The 25406-nt window shown below is 46.4% G+C and overlaps 1 protein-coding gene across 2 annotated transcripts in view; it reads left to right on the forward strand.

Annotated features, from left to right (window-relative positions):
• The window catches only part of pex14 (peroxisomal biogenesis factor 14), a 71906-nt gene that overhangs the window by 38120 nt on the left and 8380 nt on the right, over nt 1-25406 (forward strand). For both annotated transcript variants that reach the window (XM_036533991.1, XM_036533992.1), the window contains exons 4-7: nt 5590-5715; nt 10940-11025; nt 16919-17021; nt 24370-24467. In XM_036533991.1, the coding sequence (XP_036389884.1) occupies nt 5590-5715; nt 10940-11025; nt 16919-17021; nt 24370-24467 (413 nt within the window). The remainder of the gene's footprint in view (nt 1-5589; nt 5716-10939; nt 11026-16918; nt 17022-24369; nt 24468-25406) is intronic.

Below are 25406 nucleotides of genomic sequence, written 5' to 3' on the forward strand. Positions count from 1 at the left end.
CAGTAGGAATTGCATCCAGCTCGCTTTTACCAGATGAAATGAAGATGGAGATGTTAAAAAAAAAAAAAAAAAAAAAAAAAGAGTGGGATGTGGGGCAGAAAACGTTGGTTCAGGGCGGGTGTCTCTGCTTGGACCGGGCGTCGGCCTATCAGATCGGCGAAAGTGAATAGTAGCAGAAAGAGGCCGAAGCTTTCTCATGTTTTCTCTTTCTCAACATTTTGTTTACTGGAAGGCACGATAGGCCCTGTTTGTGTTTACGCTGACGATAATGGGTCCACGGTTGTGGTTTTTGTTTTTAGTCAGAAAAAAATTTGCGCGCGGCAGTCTGTACACAGGCTTCTCAGAATCTTCACCGGGTTGTAACCGTGACGACAGCAGATTTCCCATGACGGGTCTTAGCATGATACGTTTTTAATAAGGGGCTGTTTATATTTATCTCTCAAAGTCTCTTGCTGTTGTGGTTGTTTGGCTGTTGGTTCTTTTTGCCTTTACTTACTGTGTGTCATGACTTCGCTTCTTGTGTGTTTGTTCTGAGAACTACAACAAGGAGTCTCCCCTTGCACAGTGATGAGGGACTGCATGATGGGGGCTCTGAGGAGGAGGTGCCACCTCTCCCCACCTCCCCCAACCTTCCCTGCGACCATGTGAACACCGTCCTCTAGCTCAATTGCACACACCCCCCCTCCCCCCCCCCCAACCAGTGCTCTCCACAGACGCAAGCACAAATATATGTCCCTCTTAATTCCTAATACAGCTTAATGTCATATTTATGTAAATATTTCCTGATTTCGCTCCGTATTAACAGCCAGAAATGTCAAAGCTCACATAAAATGAAACAATACCATCTCCTGGCGGAGTGGAATTTAAATTGGATTCCTTCGCGAGCTCGCGTTTGGTGCTGGACACTAGATGAAGGCGTGAATGGGCTGCACTTTGATTGCGTGCTGCAGATTCTTTACACAATAATCTCTCCTCCTCATATTATTTACTTGCACGTTTGTGCTTTAATGTGCTGTAGGAGGGCTTTTTTTTTTTTTTTTTTTTTAAACCCCCTTTTTCCCCCCCCTTCAGGGCCTCAGCATTGTGGTCGATTTCAACATGCCCACATAAATATGTGTCGATGTTTTGTAACTGACAATTTCACAGCTCACGTTAGTAAACATGTTCCAGCACCTCTGTTTTATATTGCTTTCATTAAGACTGTTAAAATGAGAAGGAATTTTCCATTATTGCTCTGTGGAGAGATTTTTTGCGAGCTTCTTAGCTCCATAGTAGGTCATTTAGGTAGTCATTTCAGAAGCAGAAATGTGCAATAGGGATAGAACGTTGAAAGCTAATGTGAGGTTGCAGAGGTATACTGTATGGACATATTTTGACAGAGTTCCAGCCTTGCAAGGACATGCAAGCTGCTGTCTGTGAATACCTACCTGTGAATATGTGGAGCTGTAGCAGGGGGCTATACTGCATTCTGGAAGCTTAGAATGCCATGACTCAGCTGCGTTCTAGAACCTTCCAGTCACATGCGTGTGCAGTGGGGTTGAGCCAGAGATAGGGGAAAGTATTTGAAACCAGTGTCAATGTGATACTCTTCACAAGTGAGTCTGCAGTGATAAAAGGATTTCAAGTATGATTTAAGTTCTGCTAAGCTGAAATGGTTTGAGTAAGGGAAGTATGTTTCAGTGATGTCACTTTCGACCAGATGTGTGTGTAAAATGAGGGTGTGAAAGTGTGGGTACGCATTATGTGTAACACACCGATTTACAGAAAGCCTAATTCGCTGCTTTCCAAGATGCAGATCACTTCAGCCATCTGCTTGTCATTTCACAGGTAGCTATGCCCAAACACCTACCGACATGTGCTGACTGTCCCGGTATTTTCACTGTCAAATTGCATTCAGAGCATTGATTCAAAGCAATATTTAATGCCTTCACGTGTGAAATCAGAAAAAAAAAATACATTTTGATTTTGTTGGTCAAATTACAATATTGTCAGAAAATAACTTCCTTTAAAAGCTTTAAAAGCTAGTAGGACACCCTTGTCGCTAGTTATGTGTGCATATGTCTCACAGATCTTGGCGTTGATAGGACGGTGCTAGGATGAGGGGTCATGTGACTCACCTCTCGGACAAAGATAGCTACGGCCAAGGCCTGCAGGGACGGAAAGGGGATTGATGTGGTTATAAATTACTCCACGGCGCCACCTAGCCCAGACTCTCCCACACTTTGTCATCAGCACAAGGCGATAAAGCAGGGAAATGAGTGCAGAGCCCTCTTTTTAATACATAAATGAATAAGCTATGAGAGCGGTCATTATTTAGAGCATGCAATTGTCAAGCAATGGTGCAATTCCCAGGGACACAAACTGCCTATCTGGCCATGTGGAATCAGCATGAGAAACGGGTTAAAGTTGCACTCCGGCTCTCAATAACCCATTGACCTCCATCTGTTTACAACCCCTGACATTTTTTTTTTTGAATTTCATATTCAAAATGTAAGTAATCTTCATTCAAGGACAACTTAATAATTCAGGCCATGCGGGACAATAAAACAGCATTCACCTTTTAGCACCCAAAATATTTTAGTAAGCAATTTTATAATTGGCTGTCCGAGCTTGTTCTTAACCCATAAAGTTCAGAAGTGCCAGAATCGGAGAAATGCTTTTTTATGGAGGGGCCCTGTCGCCTCTTCGCCTTTGAAAAAATAGCCTGGGAATAAAAGCCCGGAAAATAGAGCCGTAAATAACGGGACGTGCAATGGGTTTTCCTTTAAATAAATACCGATCAGGTTTATGTTGAAAGACAATAGAAAACGTTGCCCAGATATGCAGTTTACAGTATTTATAGCTGTAATATCGAGGTGCCACCACCGTAATTTCATGCCCCAATGAGAATGGCAAGGTCAAAGCAAATGCTTCGTCTGAGCATCTGCTAATACGGTGACTCATAAACAGGCAGTGCCTGTATCAGGTGCACCAAATAATACAGTATAATGAAATACAGAATAGCTTTCCATTATTGTTCCTTTTTACGGTGTCGTCATTAGATGTAATTTATATCTTTAAAAAAATTCATCTCGGAGCAGGTCGATCCGAAATGAGGGTCTGAGGGGGTCACTCCACAGGTTTCGGAAGCTGTAATAAATTTCACATTTCCTATTTCTGCCCTTTTGCTTTTTAGTGTAAAAATTCCGCTCTCGCCTTGTTTTCCTTTTTCTTTTTTCCTTTTTTTTCCGTAAAGGATTTTCAAAAAGACCTCTCATTTGTTGTCCCCTCTCCTTGATAATAAACGGACCTGGGTTTGTCATGAGGACGAATTGGCTGCACGAGCTCTGAATTTTACAGGAGGAATAAATTGCTTTATGCGTTTGCATGAATTTTATTTTAATGTACAGCAGCTGCCTTTGATGTAGTAACGTGCGCGGAGCCGCGGAAGAGCACCCTCGCGCTCGTAGTGTAAATATTTTGCAAGGGTTAAAATTATGCCGGGGTTTAAAGACGGCACATATCTTAAGGCACTTATACCCTGTGCCTCATCGTCTTTTATGAAGAGTGCATCCCTGACGCCTTTGTTGGTCGTCAGACACTCTGGAGTCTGCTGTGGTCAGTTGAATCTGCAGTCCAGGGACGCGTTTTTGCTTACTGGACGCTGCAGGCTGGCTGTACAAGCTGTGAGCTTGGCCCGGGCGCGGGGGGTGGTTCTTCCTGGCATTGCACTTGCCCTGGCCGAATATCTGCCTCCCATTTTTAAGGCTTTTTCATGACCAGTTTAACCCCTGAGTGTGTCCATGCATTGTCCACACTACGCCAGAAGTGGATTGCTTTGTGTAGGATGCTGGTACCAAAAGCCTTTGGCTCCTGCGTTAAGATTGCTCAAAGAGTGTTAAAAGCAAGTATTTGTTCATTTTTGTGAAACGGGCAATTATGAATTCTGTTAAACCACTATGCAAAAGTACAAAATGACTCAGCTGCCCACATCGAGTGAGAGCTCTCCTTTGTTCACACCTGTGTGTTGCAACCGCACTTGGTTTACAGGTGTTCAGCGTTCAGAGGTGTTCGGCGTTCACCTGCTTCTCTTGGACAGATACACTTTCATGCCTTTCAGCTGTGCAAAGTGGAAATGACGTGGACATAAAAACTTTACAAATTGCTCTTGCGTTCGGCACAGCTGTCTGCAGCTTTCTGTCTCTGTGCAGGGAAGACGACAGGAACTGCCCTCTGTTTCCTGTCAGTGAACTTGCTCTTGCAACTCTGTAAAAGGAAGTAGTACTCGGGCTGTAGCCACATTTCTGATGTGTGTCAGAAAGAGACAAAAAAGAAATTTTTGTCATTCCTTTTGAAACTGCTCCATTCATGTAAACCTCTCAAGGTACTTTTTTTTTTTTTTTAGCTTTTTAACAGTGGTAAGCATGAGCATTGGGGTTTGTAAGTCTTGAAGACCTGGAGGATTCTGGGAGCAATTTCACCGGGAGTGGACAGCCATAATTTAGATAACAAACTCCAGGACCCCCCCCCCATTCCTACACACGGACACACACACACACACACACACACACACACGGACACACACACACACACGGACACACACACACACACACACACACACACTCCAAGCGTGCAGCATACAAACAGCACTCGGCGGGGATCTGCGTCCAGGGGAAGCTGTCTTTGAGCTCTCCGTGAGCGTGCTGTTTCTGGGTCCATATCGCACCATGGCTCGGCCGACTGTTCTTTTGTAGAGGACCTTCAGTTAGCCAATTTGCTGGAAATAATAGCGCTCGTTTACTGGAAAAGTGTGCTCAGAATCCTTATGTGGCAGCTCTTTTTACCTGCTCCTCCTTGAGGCATCTGGACGATGTTCAGGGTTTGGTTTCGAGCACCGGAGTAAACAAACAGTGGTTGGCGGTCGAGGATTTTTTTTTTCTTCTGTGCTTATCGATGTGGCTCTTTGTTTAGAAGGCAGTGCTCGGTATAACATGCCAATGACTGCATGTGATTGGAAGTGAAATTCCTTTCTTTGCACAAAAGGAAATGTTCATATTAGATTTTTTTTTCTTCTTTTTTTTTCCACCAGGGAGCTCTTTGCAATTTAATCATCACTAAAATCATTAAAAAAGATCTGAAGATTAAATTATATTGGCATTTGCAAAATTATGTAATACATTTACATCACAATGAAGAAATTAAAATAATGCATTTTCTGTGTCTGGGGTTTATGAAAGCTCCAGCTGGGAAATATAGTTCTGTAAGTGGACAGACTCCTATTTTGCAGGCCCTAGTGAAGCAGTAATGGGAAGCTGGGTCTGAGTCTTTATAGTCCAAAGGGGGTCAGGACTTGTCAGGATTCCTCCTAGAGGCACGAGCAACGCCCCTGGACTGGAGGGTTGTTACGGGGCGGTTGCCCTCTGCGCCTGTGTAACGCGCAGTTGTGTTGTACTGTCCTTCCAGTTACGCTGTATGACTCTGCAATTCAGAGTGGCAAGGCTTTGGTCTTTGGTCTTTCTGAGGCCTGTATTTTGCTTTTTTCTGCCCGTGTCTCTTTTTTGTGTCAGTTATCTGTCCTCACAGGTGCGTTATTGTCCGTGTTCCACGCAGGTCTCACAGATGAGGAGGTGGAGCTGGCCATCCAGCGCTCAGGCAGCACAGAAGACCCCCTGGCCTTGGCCCATGCGGGACCCCCCCATGTCCTTCACCCCACACAGCTGACACCCGTCCCATACAGTAAGTGGAACCCCCCCCCCCACCCTCCCAAACGTCCACCTTTACTTTGTCTCTTTCCTATTCCTATATGTTTCATCATACAAATAGTGGTATGAATGTGTCTACTCTTCCTGTCCAATAACAGTTCCCTCCTGTGACTTTTCAAACTGGAACTGAGAGTGAGGCCCACGCTCAAGTCGTCTTCAGCTTTTTAAAGAAGGCAAAGCTTGCCTGTCCTGTCAGGCGCCATCAGCCGCTTAACACCATACCAGCGTTTCACATAAAATACGCTTTCAATTCATTGGGGTTGCGTGACCCGTTGATGTAAAACGCTTACACTGTCATGTCTGTTTCTTCAGTGTAAACCCCATTTAAATGAAAGAGGTTGTCATCACCAAATTTGTTCAGATCGGTAATTATACCCCGAACGTGGTGGCAACGGGGGGAGATCCTTTACCGTGGCCACACTGTCTACCAGAAACGTCCTCCCTCAATCCTGGGGTGGGGGGTGCGATGGAGGGGGGAGGGAGGAGGACCTCGGTTAGGCCTGCAACCTGTATCTTTATTACCTCAGTGGGTTATGAGTGCTGTCCGCTGATTTACCAATGCAGAATGAAGTCCGCATAATGCTTAACCCGTATGACAATGATTCCAGACGTATTCCACCCTCATTTATTACCACACTGTCCTTGACTCCCCCTGGCATCTCATGTTTTGTAATGAAAGTGATGTTGATGGGATGGCCATGTAGTTAGGCTCCAACCCCACTATAGTGGGGGGTTTTATATCAAAACGGCTATAAGAGAGCTGCATAATGAGGTGAGAGCAGGGAGTCTTGTACGGGGGTCATTCCGAAAAGAGGGGGCTACCTCTCTTTGATGTCCTTGTTACGGAAACGACGCGCCGAGACCCGCATCCATCTCTGTCGGAGTAATGGATACTCTGATCTCTATTTTCAACCCGCGGAAGGACAGCCAGGCCTCCACTGAACCCAATAAATTTGAGAGGAGATTGGAAAAACGGCGGAATGGAGACCAGCTTCCACCAGCTTAAGTGACCAAATAAAAAGTGGTTCTTGGGAGGAAGGAGAGGGAAAATGGGCCGGTGAGGGGAGATGGGCGCTCGGAGGCCCCCCGGGGGGTGGAGAGGCCTGAAATGGGCGGGTGACGGACTTCAAGGCCTGGCTGCCCGCTTGCGTGCCGCTGTCCTGCTTCGGGCTGTGCGCTCCCTCACAGTAGGCGGCCACAGCCGCGGATCTAGAATGCAAATCCGCAAAACGCGTGAAATATTTTAACAGGAAGTGATAACAATGTACAGTAGCGATAATGATTTTGCTTTTGTGATGGGGACAGCGGTAGATCTTCCTGGTATGCCGCTGTTCTTGTTTGGCCTCTGAGGAAAGCGCATCACCTGAACTCACCTGCGGCTCGCAAAAACATCCGTCTCTGCTTCTGAGTTTGATTTGTATTTGAATCATTTTAATAATTGCTCTTAACGTAGATCGTGTGTAGTGTTTCGCTTTGTGGATGTTTTCCCGAGATCAAAATATTTCCGTAACATTTACATGGGTCGGAGTCAACAAGAGACATGTAAACATTAGTTATGTGGTGAGGAGGAGTTACAGATTGTTTTCTGCATACCACCTTTAAGAAACATCCACGGTATTTTAATTATGCAAATACACAACCTCATTTTCATTTCACTGCCGCTTACACCTGCCCACAGCTGTTTCCGTTTATGGCTTTTAACAGTGGAGGCTGTAGCCTTGTGTGGACAAGTGAGGCTGTCAGTGTCTGTGATAGCCCGGCTCTGAGTGCCAGCCAACACTTCATCAGGGAGCCTTCACTCCTGGCGAAAACGAAAGTTTCGAACATTCTGAAGACTCGAGACTTTTCCCGGAACGACAATAAATCTGATAAATGATATTTCAATTAGTCGAGGCTGTAATTTATAACGCAAAATTTAATTTATTTGACACGAGATTATTTGTTGGAGGCATCAGTCAACCTGACTAGTTCAAACAAGCTATTAGCCAAATCCTTGGAAACCGCGGCTGTCAGTATTTCCAGGGACACAAATCCTAATTAGAAAAAAAGGAGCAAAAAAGACAAATGATTTTTTTGGGAGCGTGTTCTTTTGCGTGCCCCCCTGCAGTGGCCTGGGTAATCTCTCACTGTCAGGCCTGGGGGGTCGACCGACCAGCCGCGCCTCATCACCCCATTCTGCCACCTGCCACGCTGTGCTTTACGCAGTGCAATACTGGCTAAGGCAACGCTGGAGCGTCAGACCCTGACGAGGGGCTGTCTGTGTTCTGTAGTTGGTCAGTCTGTACCTTTACCCTGTAGGTGATGCAGTGTCCAGAGCAGCGCTTGTGTGCTGTACAGTAGATCTTCTTTAAAGTAGAAAATCTTTTCCTGGATCATCCTTACAAAAGGCATTCACACGCGTATGCGTGATTTGGTTTAGTCTGTGTACCATGAGGCGATTTGCAAATTAATGCACACTTCTCGCCACAGGGAATATAACGGTTGCACCTGGTCACACCTTGAATGAAAGTTCAGAGTTTCCTGTTGGTTTCTTGTTCCACTATGTGGTGGGATTGCAGGTATACCATCCCCTGTTGTGATACCAGGTATACTATCCCCCACTGGGATGGCACGTATACTACCCCCCATTGGCACAGCATTTATACCATCCTGCAGTGTGATATCATCTCCCAGTGAGACAGCAGGTATTTCATCCATATACACCATACCTATATAGCACTTACCCTGCAGATATAATCTTACAAAGCCTGACGTTTGACTCATTGCAAACCTTAACGCTTATTCCATCAGACCTCTTTTATACCTACAGAATTGGGATACAATCTCATACGGCCAATAAATGCCAAATTTGTACCATTTTCACTTTCCTTTTTCTTAATTTTCCTGATACATTACACCTCTGAACATCTATCACATAATTATCACTATCCCAGTTCAAACCTGCCCGATATTTCCTAAATTTTTTGCATGGTCTTGGTCCTGTGTTTTATTCATCTTGCTGTCTGAAGAGGGTATGGGTGTCCTCTGTGTGTTGTATGGCCATTATATTCACTGGAAGTGTTTTTTGCGTTGATCCATGCTTGTGCCATCTCTGAATGGGCTCTCGGAAACTTGGAAATGGTCTATTCGTTTAATTCTGTCTTTTTAAAAAACGTGTCTTTTTTATTGAATCCACTTCCGTTTGGGGTTCAGAAATTACATCCCGCACAAGGGCATAGCTCTCTATAATCACCTTCTCCTTGTGCCGTGGAAGCAGCTGGGAATTTTTTATTTCACAACCAGTTTTGGCGGGTTTCGCTAAAATCACCCTGAACCTGTTTCGAGTGGAAGAGAGCATTAATCTGCCGTACCCATAATGCAGTGGAGGGTAGGTTTTAAGTGTGAGTGTGTGGCGCAGTTAAGTGTGAATGTCAGTGTGCCTGGCACTCTTTGGATTGTGCCAGTGGCTCACCTGCGCTGACCGCCCCCCTCCTGCACGCGCGCACACACACACGCACACGCACACGCACACACACACACACAGCCCAGCGCTGTCAGCTGAGCAAACAGCAGCCCACTTTATCGGATTCTCTCAGCCTGTTCGGGGAGCGCCGGCCTCCTTTTGTACTGCTCTTGTGCTGTACTTTACTGCGTCAACAGGGAGGGGCACCTCCCCACCTGAGGCAATGTGGGTCACCCCTTTGCCTGCGAGAGGCTCCATGGGGGGGGGGGGGGTTCATCTGTGAGGTCTCTTTTACCTGAAGATAATACTCGTTAACCCCAGATATCAGAGACATGCCTCAAGTCAACTGTGCACGCAAACCTGTTTGAATATTTTGAATATTTTTGACATATTTCTTTATCATCAGTCCTTTTGCCTAGAAACTCCTGTGTCATTTTGCTTTTTTCCCCTGGTGAAATGACTTTCAGATGTAGTGACAGTACTTAAAGCAGGAATTTCCACCAGAGGAGTTGTGCTGGAGTCGCCCTGCTGAATCATGCAGGAGGGAGACACACTTTCACACACTTTCACACACTGTAATCCGGTGATGCAGGGTGTACCGCCCTTTCTGAACCATGTTACCTGCACCTTCAGTCACAAATCATTAACTACTTCATTTAACCATTTAAAAGGAAGGACTATATTGCTCCATAGTAAATTGCTGGAAAAAATACTTGCTGATGTCATCATACTGAAACTTATATTTTCTTGTGTCCACACGAGTGTCTGTATATGCATTAAATGTGTAGATATTCTGGCTATACGTCCTAAGTAATGTGTACAGTACTTCTATAAAATGATAAAAATCATGCTGTGTTTTGAATTGATGAAGAGCGTTGTAGTCTGTACAGCCTCCCTGTTGCTTTTATGCAGCTTATGTAGAGCAGAGATGCCTTGGGGCACATCCTGATGCCGGACTGTGGTCCCCTTGATTTCTGCAGGGTAGAGACTGCCAAAAGCATCAAAAAAGTACCATCAGAAAATAAAAGTACTGTGATCAACATTTTTATTTTTTCTCTTGTTCAGTGCTGTACTGATTAAAGAAAACAACAACTAAAAAAACCTTGCATCATTGCAAAGCTTTGATGCCCACCTTTTTGTCTGTGAAATTCAGGTCATCAAGTAATGAGAGGGAACATTCCTCCTGGGATTTGACTGAGAATTGTGAAATTGTAGCAGACAAGGTGTTTTCTCAACTCGTTATTTTTTCTGTATGCAGTTTAGACTCATGTCATTGAAACCTTACATTCTCAACTCTCCAATGCAATATTATTGCTTCTGCAAAAGGGTTGCAAGGTGTTGGTTGAAAAGGTTGTCACATTGTCAGAAATATGATTTAGAAGTGCAGGAAACAAGGGTATAATTTTGAGTAATTTTTATGGCAACATAGTGATTATTCACGGACTGTCGGGCAGTACTATGCAAAAGTAAAGTATTGTTTGCAGGTTGTATTTGGGTGCACAGTTTAATTGCAATTTCATTTTCTGTGGAAAAATGAAAAAGTACTTTCTCTCCAAGTTTTGAACTGTATAACTGCCGGTGGAGGCTCAGTTTGGGAGAACACTGTGGCCCTTGACTGTGTCTGAGTTGAGCATCCTTGACACAAACAGAATGCAGCCTGCTCTGTGGAGTTCCAGTCCCTCTGTGTGTGTGCTGTTGATGTTGGCCTTCTTTCAGTGATGATGCTGATGTGGTGGGGGCGTGTCTTTTGTTGCAGGTGCTCCTGGGTACAGATGGAAGGACTACGGCGCGCTGGCCATCATCATGACGGGCATGGCCTTCGGGTTCCACCACCTGTATCGGGTACGTCCCCTCGAACACGCTACCCGAAAACCAGGCGCCCGCGCAGAGAGACCGTGCAGATATTATCAGCTGCCCCGGTGTCAACGAACGGAACGTTTCTATTTAAAACCGTGACATTTCCCTACAGGACGCGATTGCTGTTGTGAGCACCAAGCCCTTTGATGTCGGCCTTACATTTTTCAATTTTGCGGTTGCGCGAGGGAATTTTAGGCCTCCGTGGGGAGAGACCAGAGCTCCAGATGTTGGGTAGATCACCGAGTTTGGGGTGGCTCACGTCATTACCATGAGCTCACCCCCCATCTCCCCCTCTCTCTCGCTCTCCCTTTCTCGGTGGCCCTCCTCCGCTCCACAAAACAGATCTCTCTGTGTCTCCCTCCTCTCTCTGTCCAGCTTTGATTTCAGAAATAAAATGGCTCTGGTTTTTATCGCGCGTCCAGGCCAGGGGTACAGTGGGATCCCAGCCGCTCCCTGCCGAGACCCGTCCGTCTGAGTGGCAGTAATCCTGCCCCGCCCTGCCCCGGCCGTGGAGCCAGCGGCCAGCATGTGGACTCCATTACGCCGTTTTTATAGGCGGCTCCTCCTGCCGTGAGCCGTCGCCCCAGCAGCGTGTAACTACCGGATTACACTGCCCCCATGATGTCATGGTGCTCGTTTCATGTGGACGGCGCGTTCGGCGAGTCCGGCGTCCGTCTGTGCGGACAGAATTCGGCGGGGCCTCCAGCCCTCCCACCCCGAGCCAGACCCCGCGCGCTAGGCCCAATAAACCCCCCGCCCCCCGGAGCCAATGGAAAGAGGGGTCCGTGACAGAAGTAACCATGGTAACAGGGATATAACATTTAAGGAGGGCCGCGTTTAGCCTCGGTGTAATAGCGAAACTTCTATTTTGGGTGCTTGTGCAGGAAATTTAACTTTAGTGATGCGACGAGGCGATATGTTAGGAGTCAAGGCGGCACCGTGCTCTGTGCAGGGCAGAGAGCAAGGTGTCAAAACAAAAAGGTGTCAAAGCAGAAAACAACCACTTCCCCTAAACCAACAAAACAAAGGCAGGTTTTGCAGCACTGCTGGTCTTTTATTACCCCCCCCACACTATTCTCTCGCAAGCACTTCACTCTCGGTCTCAAATTCAAAATTCAGATATGCGTTGTTGGCATGACTCTTAAACTCTTAAAAAATGCCATGCAGCCTTTCTCTCTCTCCCTCCTGCCCTCTCTTTCCCTCTCTCTCTCTGCTTATATCTGCTTCTCTCGCTGCCTCTATCTCTCTCTCTGCCTCTCTCCGTGCCTCCCTCTTTCTCCTTGCCTTCCTCTCTCTCTCTCCCTGCCTCCCTCTCTCCCCTTCTCTCTCCCTCTCTCTCTCTCCTTCCCTCTCCCTCTCTCTCTCCTTCCCTCTCCCTCTCTCCCTCCCTCTCTCTCCCTCTTTCTCTCTCTCTCTCCTTCCCTTTCTCTCGCTCTCTCTCTCTCTCCTTCCCTCTCTCTCTCTCTCTCGCTCTCTCTCTCTCTCTCTCCTTCCCTCTCTCTCCCTCTTTCTCTCCCCCCCTCTCCCTCTTTCTCTCTCTCTCTCTCCTTCCCTCTCTCTCGCTCTCTCTCTCCTTCCCTCTCTCCCCCTCTCTCTCTCCCTCCCTCCCTCCCTCCTGAGAGTCTGCAGGTTGTAGCAGACGAGGTGGGATTCCCTGGCAGGAAGGCTCACGCTGCTGTCATGTCTCTGTGGCGTGGCACCAGTCGCGCCATATGCCCCGTCTTCTGCCCGGCCTTTATTTATGCTATAGAGCGCCTTGTAAACACCGCTCACAGCAGCCCACTTATTAATTACTCTTGTGTTGACACTCATTTAATCTTTTTCAACTTTTAAGTGTTTATTACTTCTGGTGGCGTCAGCTTCCCTGGCGCTGTGGCGGAAACCTGGCCCGGGCACCTGGCGCCCGCCACCAACCGGCGAGACCGAAACTCAGACCTTATAGACGAGGGCCTATTCACCGATCAAAACAGGGAGGCGACGGGATTGATACCGAGGGCATTGATAGTGCCCTCTTTTCATAGGAAAACTGCATTAGAAAAGGGCTTCGCTGAGAGAGTGAGAGGAGGAGATAAATGAAATGGAGGCATCTGTTACATAACACATTTGTTCAGTGGACACGCTCATCCATGGTGATTTGGGTGTCTTCAATTTTTTCGACATGCGATATTGTTTGTGGAGCTGGATTTTTTACTGAAACTGTTCAGGTTCAACACAGGTTCCAGAGACAGCAGCAGTGCCTCCTCGGGGAATCAGACCCGCCACATTGCCCACTTGTGCATCACTTAGGGGGGTCTTCGGTTGCACAAACGAAGCGGTTCCGCCCTTCCCACCTGTGCTGTGTGCTCGTGCGAGACACGAGGCACAAGACACGAGACGCGGCACGTAGCGGTAGGCATCCTCTGCCAAGCCCCCCCCCACGGCCGTGCGGGCCCAACAGCAGAGCCGGTGTTGTGAAAACAAGCGGTCCTGTCGGCTCCTGACCCGTTTGTTTATTCTGTTACCATGAGACCGCCATTCCGCGCGGCTCTCCCCCTGACAAGCAATTGTGTTCGGGAGGTGACGTGCTCCAATAGAGCAGCGGGGTCGGGTTTGGGAGCACAAAGACTTAATGAATTTGAACCCCGAATCGCGCCCCCGCTGCTTGTTCCTTGGCCTACACATCGACTATTAAGTCAAATTACACTGAATGAAGTGAGGGAATGGTGGAGCTTTCCAGAGCTCACCAGGAGAAAGAGGCTGGCTACATGGGTAAAACCCTGTGTTTTATGGATTAATGAGAAGGACACATGAAAAATACAGCTGTGCCGAAAAGGTACTTTTTGCGATTTTCTGGTAACGTCAGTGCGCAGGGAGAAATGGACCGACTGAACTCTTGAAATGTACTCCTATAGAAAAGTTACACCCTGAAAGCCTTTCAAATGTAGCTCTTTTGTGTGAAGAAGGAGAAGGTGGTGCTGTTATTTATAATTCAGTTAGTCAAACATTACATTTACATTTTGTCTTTTATCGGACGCCCTTATCCAGAGCAACTCCCGATGTGCAAATACAAAGTGCGTTTACTAAAGCGGCATGAAATATTGTACAAAACAAGGACATGTACATGAAATGCAATATTTCCATTATTATGAGAACCAAAAACTACAAAACTACAAAAGACTGGAAAAACAAAACTAAAATATATAAAAATATTACAGAAAAGTGAACAAGTTCACCCAATAGGGTAATGAGTGGGAAATGAGGTAGTTTGACGGGATGGGTCTTCAGTTAGTGGTCACATTCAGAGTGATATATACACCTGAAGATTGTGAATGTGATATGTATAAAGAGGGATATAGGCTTGGGGGGAGTGATCAGTGGGGTGGGGGGGGGGGGGTGGAATGAGCATTTGTTTTGACTTGAGAGGTTTTTAAACATGGGTGCAGCAGTAACCCCCCAGTGGCACCTGATCCCAGCAGCAGCGACGCCCACTTTAATGACGAGCGGTGTGGTCTTCTCAGCTTTTCTCCAGCACATCCTCTCATTCTCAACCTGTCAGCATCATCAACAATACTGAAGAAAAAAGAAAAGAAGAAAGAGAGAGAGACACCGAAGCTGACCCGAGCGTGCCTTCGAATACGGCATTAAAGCGCGAACCCGTCACATCCCGCCCGCCCGGCTTAATTGTTTCCAGTGCATTATTGATGGGGCACTGTGTATTGTGGCACACAGTTTCCACATTTCATATTCTGCCTTTTTTCTCTTGTCTGTGTGCGGAGGGAAGACGATAGCCTCGCCTTTCCCATCCCTGTTCTGGGCCCTGCCTGCACATTCTAGATTTTGTCTCTTTTTCTTTTTTTTTTTTTTTTTAGTGGGGGATGGAAATTTTTACATTTTTATGACTTTAATCAGATGTAAGAAAAGAGGGAAAACCCTTCAAAGCATTTCTCTCTACTCTCTGTTTACCAAAAAAAAAAAATTGGGCTCTATGCACTTTATCTGTAATATACCATAGCAAAAACAAAGAGGGACATGAAAGTGGAGCAGAAGAGCTGGAAACATCGATGATGATTAATAAAAGAGGACCTTTGATTTTTTTTTTTTTTTTTTTTTTTTTCACTCTGGGAGTTGCCTTTTAATTTCGGCCAAACGAGTAAATAACGATGACAGCCTACAAATTGCTGTGGGGATGGAAGCCGTTCCATGGATGGAAGCGATTCTGTGTAGAGCGGTCCAAGGCTTTCCCGTCGCGGGAGTCACCAGCCCCATTCGCGGCTCCACTCGGTCCGGCGCGTTGGACATCGCTTGTCTGTCGGCCCTCGTCCCCGCATTGATGCGGAGCCAGTGACCCCCTCCCCCCGGTTTTCCTGACCCAGGCTGGGGAATCTTGCGGTGCCGTCCCTACCCCCCCGCCGCCGCGTGCCGTCACTCCTCCATCCAAGCCGCGTTTCATTCATGCGTTTCTCAGATTGGCACCGTCCCCGTTACTCCGTTTTCATCCCGTGTTCCCTGCGGCGCGGGTTCGGCACGTGCGCCGGCTCTCCCTCGGCGGAAATCACTTCCAGGTGCCCAGCGGGAGATTAAACGGCCGAGACGCGGAGCTCTCATCTGGGCACCACGCTCTGCAACTGGGACGACAAAGGCGCAGGATGTTTCCGGATTCGTGTTCTGTTCGGGGGGCACGGTCACGGCTTTTAAAACGCACAAAAACATGTTCTTATTGAGATCTCGAGTTCGCCTTTTTTTTTCCATTGGAAGCTCCCCATAGAGCCCCTTTTGAAAGTGATGGTGGGAAACCAGAATTTTACTGGGGTATTTAGCTGTTTTTCCATGGGTGTGGTGCGGACGTGGCCGGTGGTTTCTGGAGCCTGCCAGCAGGACGTCCCCTCCTCTACTGTCTCGATCTCTCGCTCCTGCTTCCCGACGGCTGCAGAAAAGCTCTCAGACCGCTGACGGCCTGTGGCCCACGGGCCTTCTGCAGCTATCTGGTGTCTGTGGGATGTTGTGAGGGTGGAGTGGGGTGCGGGGGGGAGTGGGGCTATAACATGGCCTTGCAGCTTGCAGCTCGGCATCATGGGTTGTCATTGGAACAGCAGGTTGTGGTCTGGAGCTGTATGTAGGCCTCCTCTTAGTATATGCAGTACAGTGCTCTGTGTCAGTTGTGACAGGCGGACATGCAGCACACTGACACTATGCACAGTGAATGAAAGGCCAGGGCAGAGCGGTCCCTCTCACTTGTCATCTTTTCCTGTCTTTTGAAGGTTTAGCCAGGGTGGTTTTACATTACATATACATTACATTAGTGTCATTTATCAGACACTCTCACCCAGAGTGACTTACATAGGTTACAGTTTACATGCGTGTTATCCATTTATAAAGCCGGATATTTACTGAGGAAATGCTGGGTTCAGTACCTTGCTCAAGGGTACAACAGCAGTGCCCCAGCAGGGAATCAAACCAGCAACCTTTCGGTTACAAGCCCTGCTCCTTACCGCTATGCTGCATCGATGCATCCTAAGAGCAGAAAAAAAATATTAATCTTAGTTCCGCTACCATATCCAGCATTGCTCCTCCTTTTAGCCCTGTGACTTCACAACACAGACAAGTGCCTTTTGCCTCTGTTTGCTGCCAGTGTGTGCTGTGCTCAGGTGAGCCGCACAGTTCACATGTGCTTTGATAACACCCCTGTTCCTTGTGGAAATTAGAGTGGTTATCATGTATTGTGGGGACGGGGGCAGGGAAGTCGAGCCCGGGACTCAGAGCGGGTCTCAGAAGCACCCGCTTTGTTCCTCCGACCGCAGACCCGCCAAACCACACGCCTGCTCCCTCCTTCCCTCTCTCTTTTTCCCCACCTTCTTCCTGAGGAGAATTCTAATAGGGGTGTCATGTTTTTTAATTGCAGAAATACATCCTTCCTCTCATTACGGGCAGCCGGGAGGACAAGAAGCACCTGCAGAGGATGGAGACCCACATGGCCGAGATGAGTGGCACGCTGACACAGACAGGTGAAGATTAATATCTTCATCGCCTCTTCCTCCTTAACATTTTCCTTCATTTATCTGTCGCCAAAATCTGCTCACATTTTACAAATGACGCCGCCGTCATTTCGCTTTAATTTGAAATTGCTTGTTTACTGTCGGCTCAGCCTCAATTAATTACGTTTCGCTGAAAAGCTCTTAACCTCGGAATATTAATGAGGGGAAGGGAAATGACAACGTTTCTGTTTTTTTTTTTTTTTTTTTTTTTTTTTGCTCAAACCACCCCCCCCCACACACACACACACACACACACACACACACACACACACACACACACACGCACACCACCCCCTCCTCCCTTCTCTCTCCGTGGCGAGAAAGTTCATTTTAATTTCGGTGAGGAAGTCTCGGACCGGTCTCGGAGCACGGTGTGATTAAGTGCGTTGCCTGACAGGTGTGTCTCCCGTGTTGGACAGGTGAGGAATCTCAGCCTGCCCGTCAGCCGAGGGAGGCCTCCCGCTCCGAGCCCGAGTAATTAAACATCCCCTCCACCGCAAAAAAAAAAAAAAAAAAAAAAAAAGCCGGACACTTCTGAAGGAAACTTAGCCTGATTAGCATAGACTTTTGCGCAGTTGGTATGTCAGTGTTGTGTCGCTCTCTCTCTTTTAATTAAAGGCAAACCCGGCTTTAAGTTTTAAAGTCCAATTTAGTTCGGGCGCATTAAATATCCCAACTTCTCTTGGAATCTGTTCCGTTTTCGTCTCGTGGAGAAAAAGTTGATGAATATGAGATCAGAAGGAGCTATCATCTGTGGATCACAGCGGAGAGTGGAAGTATTGGTTGAGGTTATGAAAAAGTATATGCGCTGCGGTACAGGGGGCCGAGGCACTTCTCATGCCAGTAAAGCGATTCTTCTGTGCGTGTCGAGTACAGTCAGTTCTTAGCTGATAAAGTGACTTCTGTGCGTTTTGTTTAGCTGCTATCCGAATGCCATCTCAACAGCTTTGACTGTAGTGGTCACTGGTAAGAACCAAATGTTTAGGGTTGCAGTCCTTGTTGGCTCACAGAACAGCCATTGTTTTTTAGGGCTTCTCGGTAGAGCCTAAATCAAAGAAACAATTACATGAGGGCAGGATCTCCCTGTTGCCACATGAAATTCACATCCATTCACTGCTTTGCTCACTTACCGCAGCTAATGTTACAGCTCTTCAGGTGGGGTATTAAACTCATGCTTCTGCTCTTTAAATCTGGCTGAAAATTCAGTAAACTTTCAGTTTTATCAGAAACTGAAAGTTTACACACATATACACACACATACACACACACACACACACACACACACACGTACATTGGGGTAGGAGTATGACTTTGACCTCACAGTATGATTGTGTGCGAAGTTGTGCCTTCAGAAATCTGCCTAACAAATTAGATCTTTTATTGTCATTTTGAGTCATGTATGCAAAATCATTTCCTCTGTGAATGTTACCTTTTTCTCTGTTTTCACGGCAGCACAAATAAGTCCTGTTTTGTTTATCATTCCAGTCAAGATTTGACGATAGCAGCGCCTTTTTTATTCTGGGCACAACAGGTACTCTTGATCGTAACAGTTTCCTCATACAAAGCCGCCTCCCCTGTGCCCCCCCCCCCCTCAGCCATGGTAGTGTTCCAATTTGCTGTGGCTGGAATGGCCAAGCTGCCATTGTAGTTAATGACTGTTTCAGTTAACAGTTGGGAGAGAGAGGGGGGGGGGGGTTGTAACGTGAGTAATAGCAACTAACTGCCTTCCTGCCAATTTCCAGAGGCCTTTGTTAAAGTTCATGTATTTCTCCGGCGCTGAATGCGCTGAAGTGATGTTTCCTTTTGAATAAAACTGCATTACTCTCCCTGCTCTGAGTAGGCCGTGGCTCCCATTATAATTTCCTACAACTTCACACGGACAGTTAATGAATGGATCTTGGAAGCACTTCAGCGCAGCGCGGTCTGTAATGGAATTGTGGCGGCTGTTCGGCCCTCTTTGTCGGTGGGAGCCATATTGGTGACCAGCTGGCCATTAAAGGCAGAGTCAGACCCCGGACATATGTAGTGTACACTATATCGAGGTATTTACTGAATAATTTACTCAACACATTTTGTCTGCCTGGCCACAGCAGCTGTGAAAGCACTTATAACCTCCAAAATTCGCTTGTTCTCAACAGAAGTGCTCTTAGCCTTCAAGCTGAAGCCGTGCTGGTCAGTGCCTTACCACAGAGCTAATATCCCTCTTGAGGAAATTCATGCATCCTGTCATACAGTATAATACAGATATTGTGAAAGTGTAACCTTCCAGGATTTTTTTTTTTTTTTTGCAGTAATTTAAATGTGTTCTGGCAACTCTAACAGGCTGTGTACTGTACTTCAAGTTCGCAATGCATCAACATCATGCGTGTTCACCCTGACAGATCCTTGTGGTTGCAAATTCTCATTACGCCAGTGTCTGTGCACTAATTTATTTATTTGCTTATTTATGTATGTACGTATATGGCTGATGCTTTTATCCGGAGCTGCTTACCGTACAAGGCCGTCATGACGAGGTGCATTAAGTGCATGTCATAAGAGCTGCAAGGACAAGGGCATCGGTGCAGAGGAGCAATCTGGAAAAAAGCAGGATGAAAGATGAAAGACGCCAGCATGAGAGACAGCAAGCACAAGACACAAGCATGAGAGACAGCAAGCACAAGACACAAGCATGAGGGACAGCAAGCACAAGATAACAAACATGAGTGACAGCAAGCACAAGACACAAACATGAGTGACAGCAAGCACAAGACACAAGCATGAGAGACAGCAAGCACAAGACACAAGCATGAGGGACAGCAAGCACAAGATAACAAACATGAGTGACAGCAAGCACAAGATAACAAACATGAGTGACAGCAAGCACAAGATAACAAGCGTGTATCATGATAGAAGCATGAGACAGCAAGCACAAGTGTAAGATAAGCACAAGAGACATACATGAGACAGCAAGCACAAGATACAAGCATGAGACAAGTACAAGATACAAGTGTAACTAAATCTTTTATAAATGTATACATGGTACTCTTAATCAGAAAAGAAAATATTGTCTTATTATAACATAGATTTAGTGCCTATCAGTGAACCACACGAGCAGCACCCCTACTGTCAAACAGCTAGAAACACATCCATCCATGTATGCACTACTTATAGGAAGTTTCATTGGCAAAATGATCACAGACTCAGGAGAAAAAAAACAAAACAAAACATTGTCATGTACCATAGCCGCACGGCTCTGTAGTATGTCCTAATGTAACACTCTCTGTGTCTTGTCTCTTGTTTTGATGTCAGTGAAAACCGGGTTCTAGGGTCACACACGCTGAGTTTCGAGGATCCCTGTAACCACTTCTCGGAAGGCCGCGTGACACCCTTTACCCAAAGCTGCTCACACCCCCTTCAAGTCCCCCCTGGGGGTGAGAGTCTCGGGACCAGGGGCTGGTCTCAGAACACCCTGGGTGAATTGTACCGCTCCTGTACCAGCTGTTACTGAGACCCCCTAACAGCTTGTGTGAGTCATTCCGGGAAGAAAAGGCGAGAGAGAGAGAGAGAGAAAAAAAAAACGATTTCATGTAGAATACCTTGCATGTATAAAGAGAACTGCATTGCAAGGCCCTAAGCCATCCACTCAAAAGCCAAACAGTGGGGAACTACAATATCTCTTGATGTTAAACCAATTAGACTTGATTTAACACTTTGCACAGGATGATTTATACAAATGTTTATTGGTTTTCTGTAATATAATCAGTTTGGAAACTTAATGCATTGTTTGGGAATACGGGTGTGAGTGGATGCGGGGAGAATCCAACCGTTCGCAGTGTTATTTGAAATGATACACCATTTTATAGCACCAAGCGCCGCTATTAGTGGTGTTTCTTATTATTGCTTTTATTTGTCTCTGGTCTCCTGTACCTTCAGTTGATCTTGGAATAATTCAATCTTCAAAGTCAATGTGAGAAGAGCAATATTTATTGGGATTAGGAGGGACATTTCGTCTGGATCTCTTCCCCCCTCTCCCCCCCCAAAATGAAAGGATGTTTTTTTTTTTTTGCTGGTTGAATGTTTGAAGGTTTTTAGATGCATTAAGACCAATGGTTTGCCTGCTAATGGAAGTGTTCAGACAGTTATTTAATATAAGGTCAGACACCAGATTAGAAATTTAATCAGTTTATGTTGCTCAAAGAAAGTTCCATTACATTCCCGACCTAGGTGAAAGTGCAGCATTACAGCCTAGATTCTTCCAAGTTTATTTGAGTATATACTAAATATTTAAGATGAAATGATACTGTGTTTGTAGTACATTTTCACAGATTCAGATGATTATTATCATTGTTATTTGAAAGATTTTTAATTTGATCGAGCTGGAAGGTTGTTAGAGTGAGTGCAGGGCGGTTTGTCTTCGGTACCCAGCACTAAGAACACTTCTACTCTATTTTGGCAGAGCCAGTGAGCACAAAACCTCCCAAGTTTCCCGAATGTGTATGAGGATTTCCTCCGTTCTTCAAAATGAGGAAGACTGATTTCCGTGGCAACCAGTGTAAACACTCACAACACTCTTCAAACCTTTGAGCGCAAGCTTTTCCTCCCCTTTAATTTTTGTGCCTTGTGTTAGAGGTTAATCATAACTACCCAAACCAACCTACCCAACCTTTTAACCTCTCACAGCTTCTTTGAAGTGAGTTCTGCAGAAACTGGGGCTGTAAGTAAATTATATATATAATGCATTTCCAATACAATGCATAATATTTCATTGCAGTATTTTAGCCCTTTGGACACAACTAGCTTGGCCATCACTTTTCAGGGAAAACCAGTTTTCTTGTCAAATCAGATGCAGGATGTTCCTATGTTAACATAAATATCCAAGTATTGTGACAGTGACATGAGTCATGCAGACACATTATTATAATAACCATTACCCGAATAAGCCAGTACCTCTGTTGAACAGAATATTGAGTGAATATGTCCCTAACCAGGGTTAAGGAGCATTATCCAGAATACTGTGTGTACGTATATTTACATAATGTTTATCAGATGCTCTTATCAACAGTCACTTGGAAAAAAAGCACATCCACAAGGTTGTGTTAAGACATGTAAACGTAGTCATTGCAATTGTATAATTTTATATTTGAATTACAACGTCACATTGTGTTTAAATATCACACATCCTCCAGACCACACACACAGCTGTTTCTAATTATGGTAACCTAAAACAGTCATGGGATTTGGCCTAGCTGGTAGCATTAGGCCTAAGTCTGCAGCACACCTTTTGCCTCTAATGTGGTTTCTGCACCATACTCACCATGGGGATCAGAGCGTGGGGTGCTGCTCTCATTGGACCTGGAATATACGGCAACCTTCCATTGTGAGACCCGAACTTAGACGTAACTTCAAGCTGCCACTGGAAGTGAATTTTGTGAGGGAAAAAAATGTCTCCCAGAGCCCACAGAGGACAGACAGAGAGAGTCGTGCTTTGATTTAGTTCTACGACAAGCGCTGCAAGGCTCTTTAAAATGTTTTGCTGCCTATTTAAAGTAAACATTTCGTTTCCTTTATCTGGCTACAGAAGGTTGTTGTCTGTCATTCCTTGGTGATTCTAATAGTGGTGTAGCCTGCCATGTTTGCAGCAGTACTGCCAGTCCTTTCACTGTGGCACATATGTAATGCAATGCACTGATAGAGGCCTAGAGGATCCAAATGCTAAGCTCATATTTTAGGTCACTGCTGTGGATAGAAGGCTCGAGTAAACAGCGGAAGGTTATGGCTGACCACAAGGGCCTGACCAGTATATGGTTTTACAGATATACCGCTTTTTAAGACTTTCTGGACCTTACTCATGGCCTATGAAGCCACATGATTTTTCTGTTTTCTTCTATTTGATTGACTCGTGGTGGTGTTGAATTTTTATTACAAACGGGACTTTTGGCAGTGTAAAATGTAGTTGAACAAATTGCGAGTATGTTATCGTAGTCATTATTCCTATTGTTCACCCAAAGCTATTATTTAACCTATTAATTTCTGGCCCGTTAAGTGAGATGGGCTTATGTGCAATTTCTGAGTATTGTTCTTTTAATTAAATCTCTTTTTTCAAGTACTTTTCACTTTTTTCTTCCCAGTCTCAAAATGTGAATGAAAAGTAAATGCCCATGTTTTTATGTCATTATTTCTATGAACCTCAGGTTCCAGAGGAAAGATTCAGCTCCACTCATTTGCATTTGTTTCTGCTGATGGGGAGTGGAGCCTGGCTCAGATTCTTACTCCCTGCGCTCATTGTTTCAGGTTTTGTCACATACAGGTACATGCCCACGCATTCCTACACTTAACATTGTCCTCTTGAGTGAATGCTTGCAGGTGACGTGGTCACGTATTCCAAAACCAAACTGAAACTGACAGCTCTTTCATGATGATGCGTGGGTCGTGAGATTCGGGTGTTGGCTCCGTGGGTTGGTCTGTCGGGTTAGTTGTAGACCCGCACCCTTTGCAGGGTAGAAATAGGCACATGACACGGCAATTTGCGTCATCTGGATGATTATGCATAAAGGGAAATACTGTATGGCGACAGATTTGGGCGGTATACAAGACACCGCTCTAACTATGATGGAACGTGACTGTACTGTTTAAAAACCAGTGGAAACTGCACCTCAGCTTTTAGCTCTGTTTCCCACCAGGGCTTCAGGTGTTGGCGGGGGGGGGGGGGGGGGGGGGGGGGTGGTGGGTCTAACCTGTGTGTTGGCTGGGTGTTCGGGTGTTGGGGGAGAGGGGGGTGGTGGGTCTAACCTGTGTGTTGGCTGGGTGTTGGGGTGTTGGGGGAGAGGAGGGGTGGTGAGTCTAACCTGTCTGTTGGCTGGGTGTTCAGATGTTTGGGGGAGGGTCTAACCTGCATGACGGCTGGGTGTTTGGGTGTTGGGGAAGGGGGAGGGATGGTGGGTCTAACCTGCGTGATGGCTGGGTGTCCAGGTGTTGGGGGAGAGGGGGGTGGTGGGTCTAACCTGTGTGTTGGCTGGGTGTTCGGGTGTTGGGGGAGAGGGGAGTGGTGGGTCTAACCTGTGTGTTGGCTGGGTGTTCGGGTGTTGGGGGAGAGGGGGGTGGTGGGTCTAACCTGTGTGTTGGCTGGGTGTTCGGGTGTTGGGGGAGAGGGGGGTGGTGGGTCTAACCTGTGTGTTGGCTGGGTGTTCGGGTGTTGGGGGAGAGGGGGGTGGTGGGCCTAACCTGTGTGTTGGCTGGGTGTTCGGGTGTTGGGGGGGAGGGGGGTGGTGGGTCTAACCTGTGTGTTGGCTGGGTGTTCGGGTGTTGTCGTGACGAAACGCATGCTTTTGTCTCTCCGCAGTCACGCAGCTGCAGATGACTCTGGCCTCAGTGCAGGAGCTCCTGGTACAGCAGCAGCAGAGGATTCAGGAGCTGTCCCAGGAGCTGGCTACCTCTGAGGTAACGCGTCCTACACCCCTCGCACCACACATCCCCACTCTCTTAAAAGGCCTTAAAACCACAAACTGAACCACAGGATACCGCTGTTGCTCCACCTCACGACCTGTAGTCTTACCCTGGAGCGTGTGGGCTGTGAATCTGTGCCCTTTGTCAGGTAACGCCCTGTTCTCATGATAGGGGATTTAAACAGTGCAACAGGTCAGACCCGGTAAATTCCAAAAATCACAGCATCAGTAGGAATCCTCAGCTCAATTAGCATACATTTCACATACCTGTGAAATGATTTCAAACACGTCGGCACCAGTCCTCCTGAATAGTTGGTTTGGAGCTGGCTGGAGATGGGTGTGGCAAAAACATCATGGGTTTGACCGCCAGTACAGGTTCTTCCAAGAAGTTCAAATTAGTTTGCAATATATAATATGTGTATTTATTACATATGCAAATGAATTTCCTTGTGCCTTTGAGATGCTTGTAAAGCTGTTTTAGAAGGGTTCCCTTAAATCAGCCTGAAAGTAGAGAATCTGCCACTGCGCTGAAAGCACTGACTGCCAATGCCCCCCCCCCCCCCCCCCCCCCCCATCTTTCAGCCGACGACGAGACGGCTTTGTCGAGGAACGTCACAATGAAAGGGAGGAAATTAAGAGGTTTCCACAAATGTGATTAACTCGCTTGTGAGTGAGATATCCCGCTTGCAATTGAACGTGTCCTTCGTGATTGAAGGGAAGTTAAGAGAAATGCTCTGTCATATTATGGTAGCTATAGTGTGCTTTTTTCATGGGTTTAATCCAAGGTTATACAGGCAAATATATTTCCACATCCAGTGACAGTCGTGCAGTTATTGCCTCCACCATGTGAGGCTGAGTTGAGGTTGTGTGATATGATTGACCAAAACGAAATTAACTTGATTTTAGGGCTACTGTGACACCCGTTGAGGGTGGT

Source organism: Megalops cyprinoides, chromosome 7 (genome assembly GCF_013368585.1).
Source record: "Megalops cyprinoides isolate fMegCyp1 chromosome 7, fMegCyp1.pri, whole genome shotgun sequence".
NCBI classification, from domain to species: domain Eukaryota; kingdom Metazoa; phylum Chordata; class Actinopteri; order Elopiformes; family Megalopidae; genus Megalops; species Megalops cyprinoides.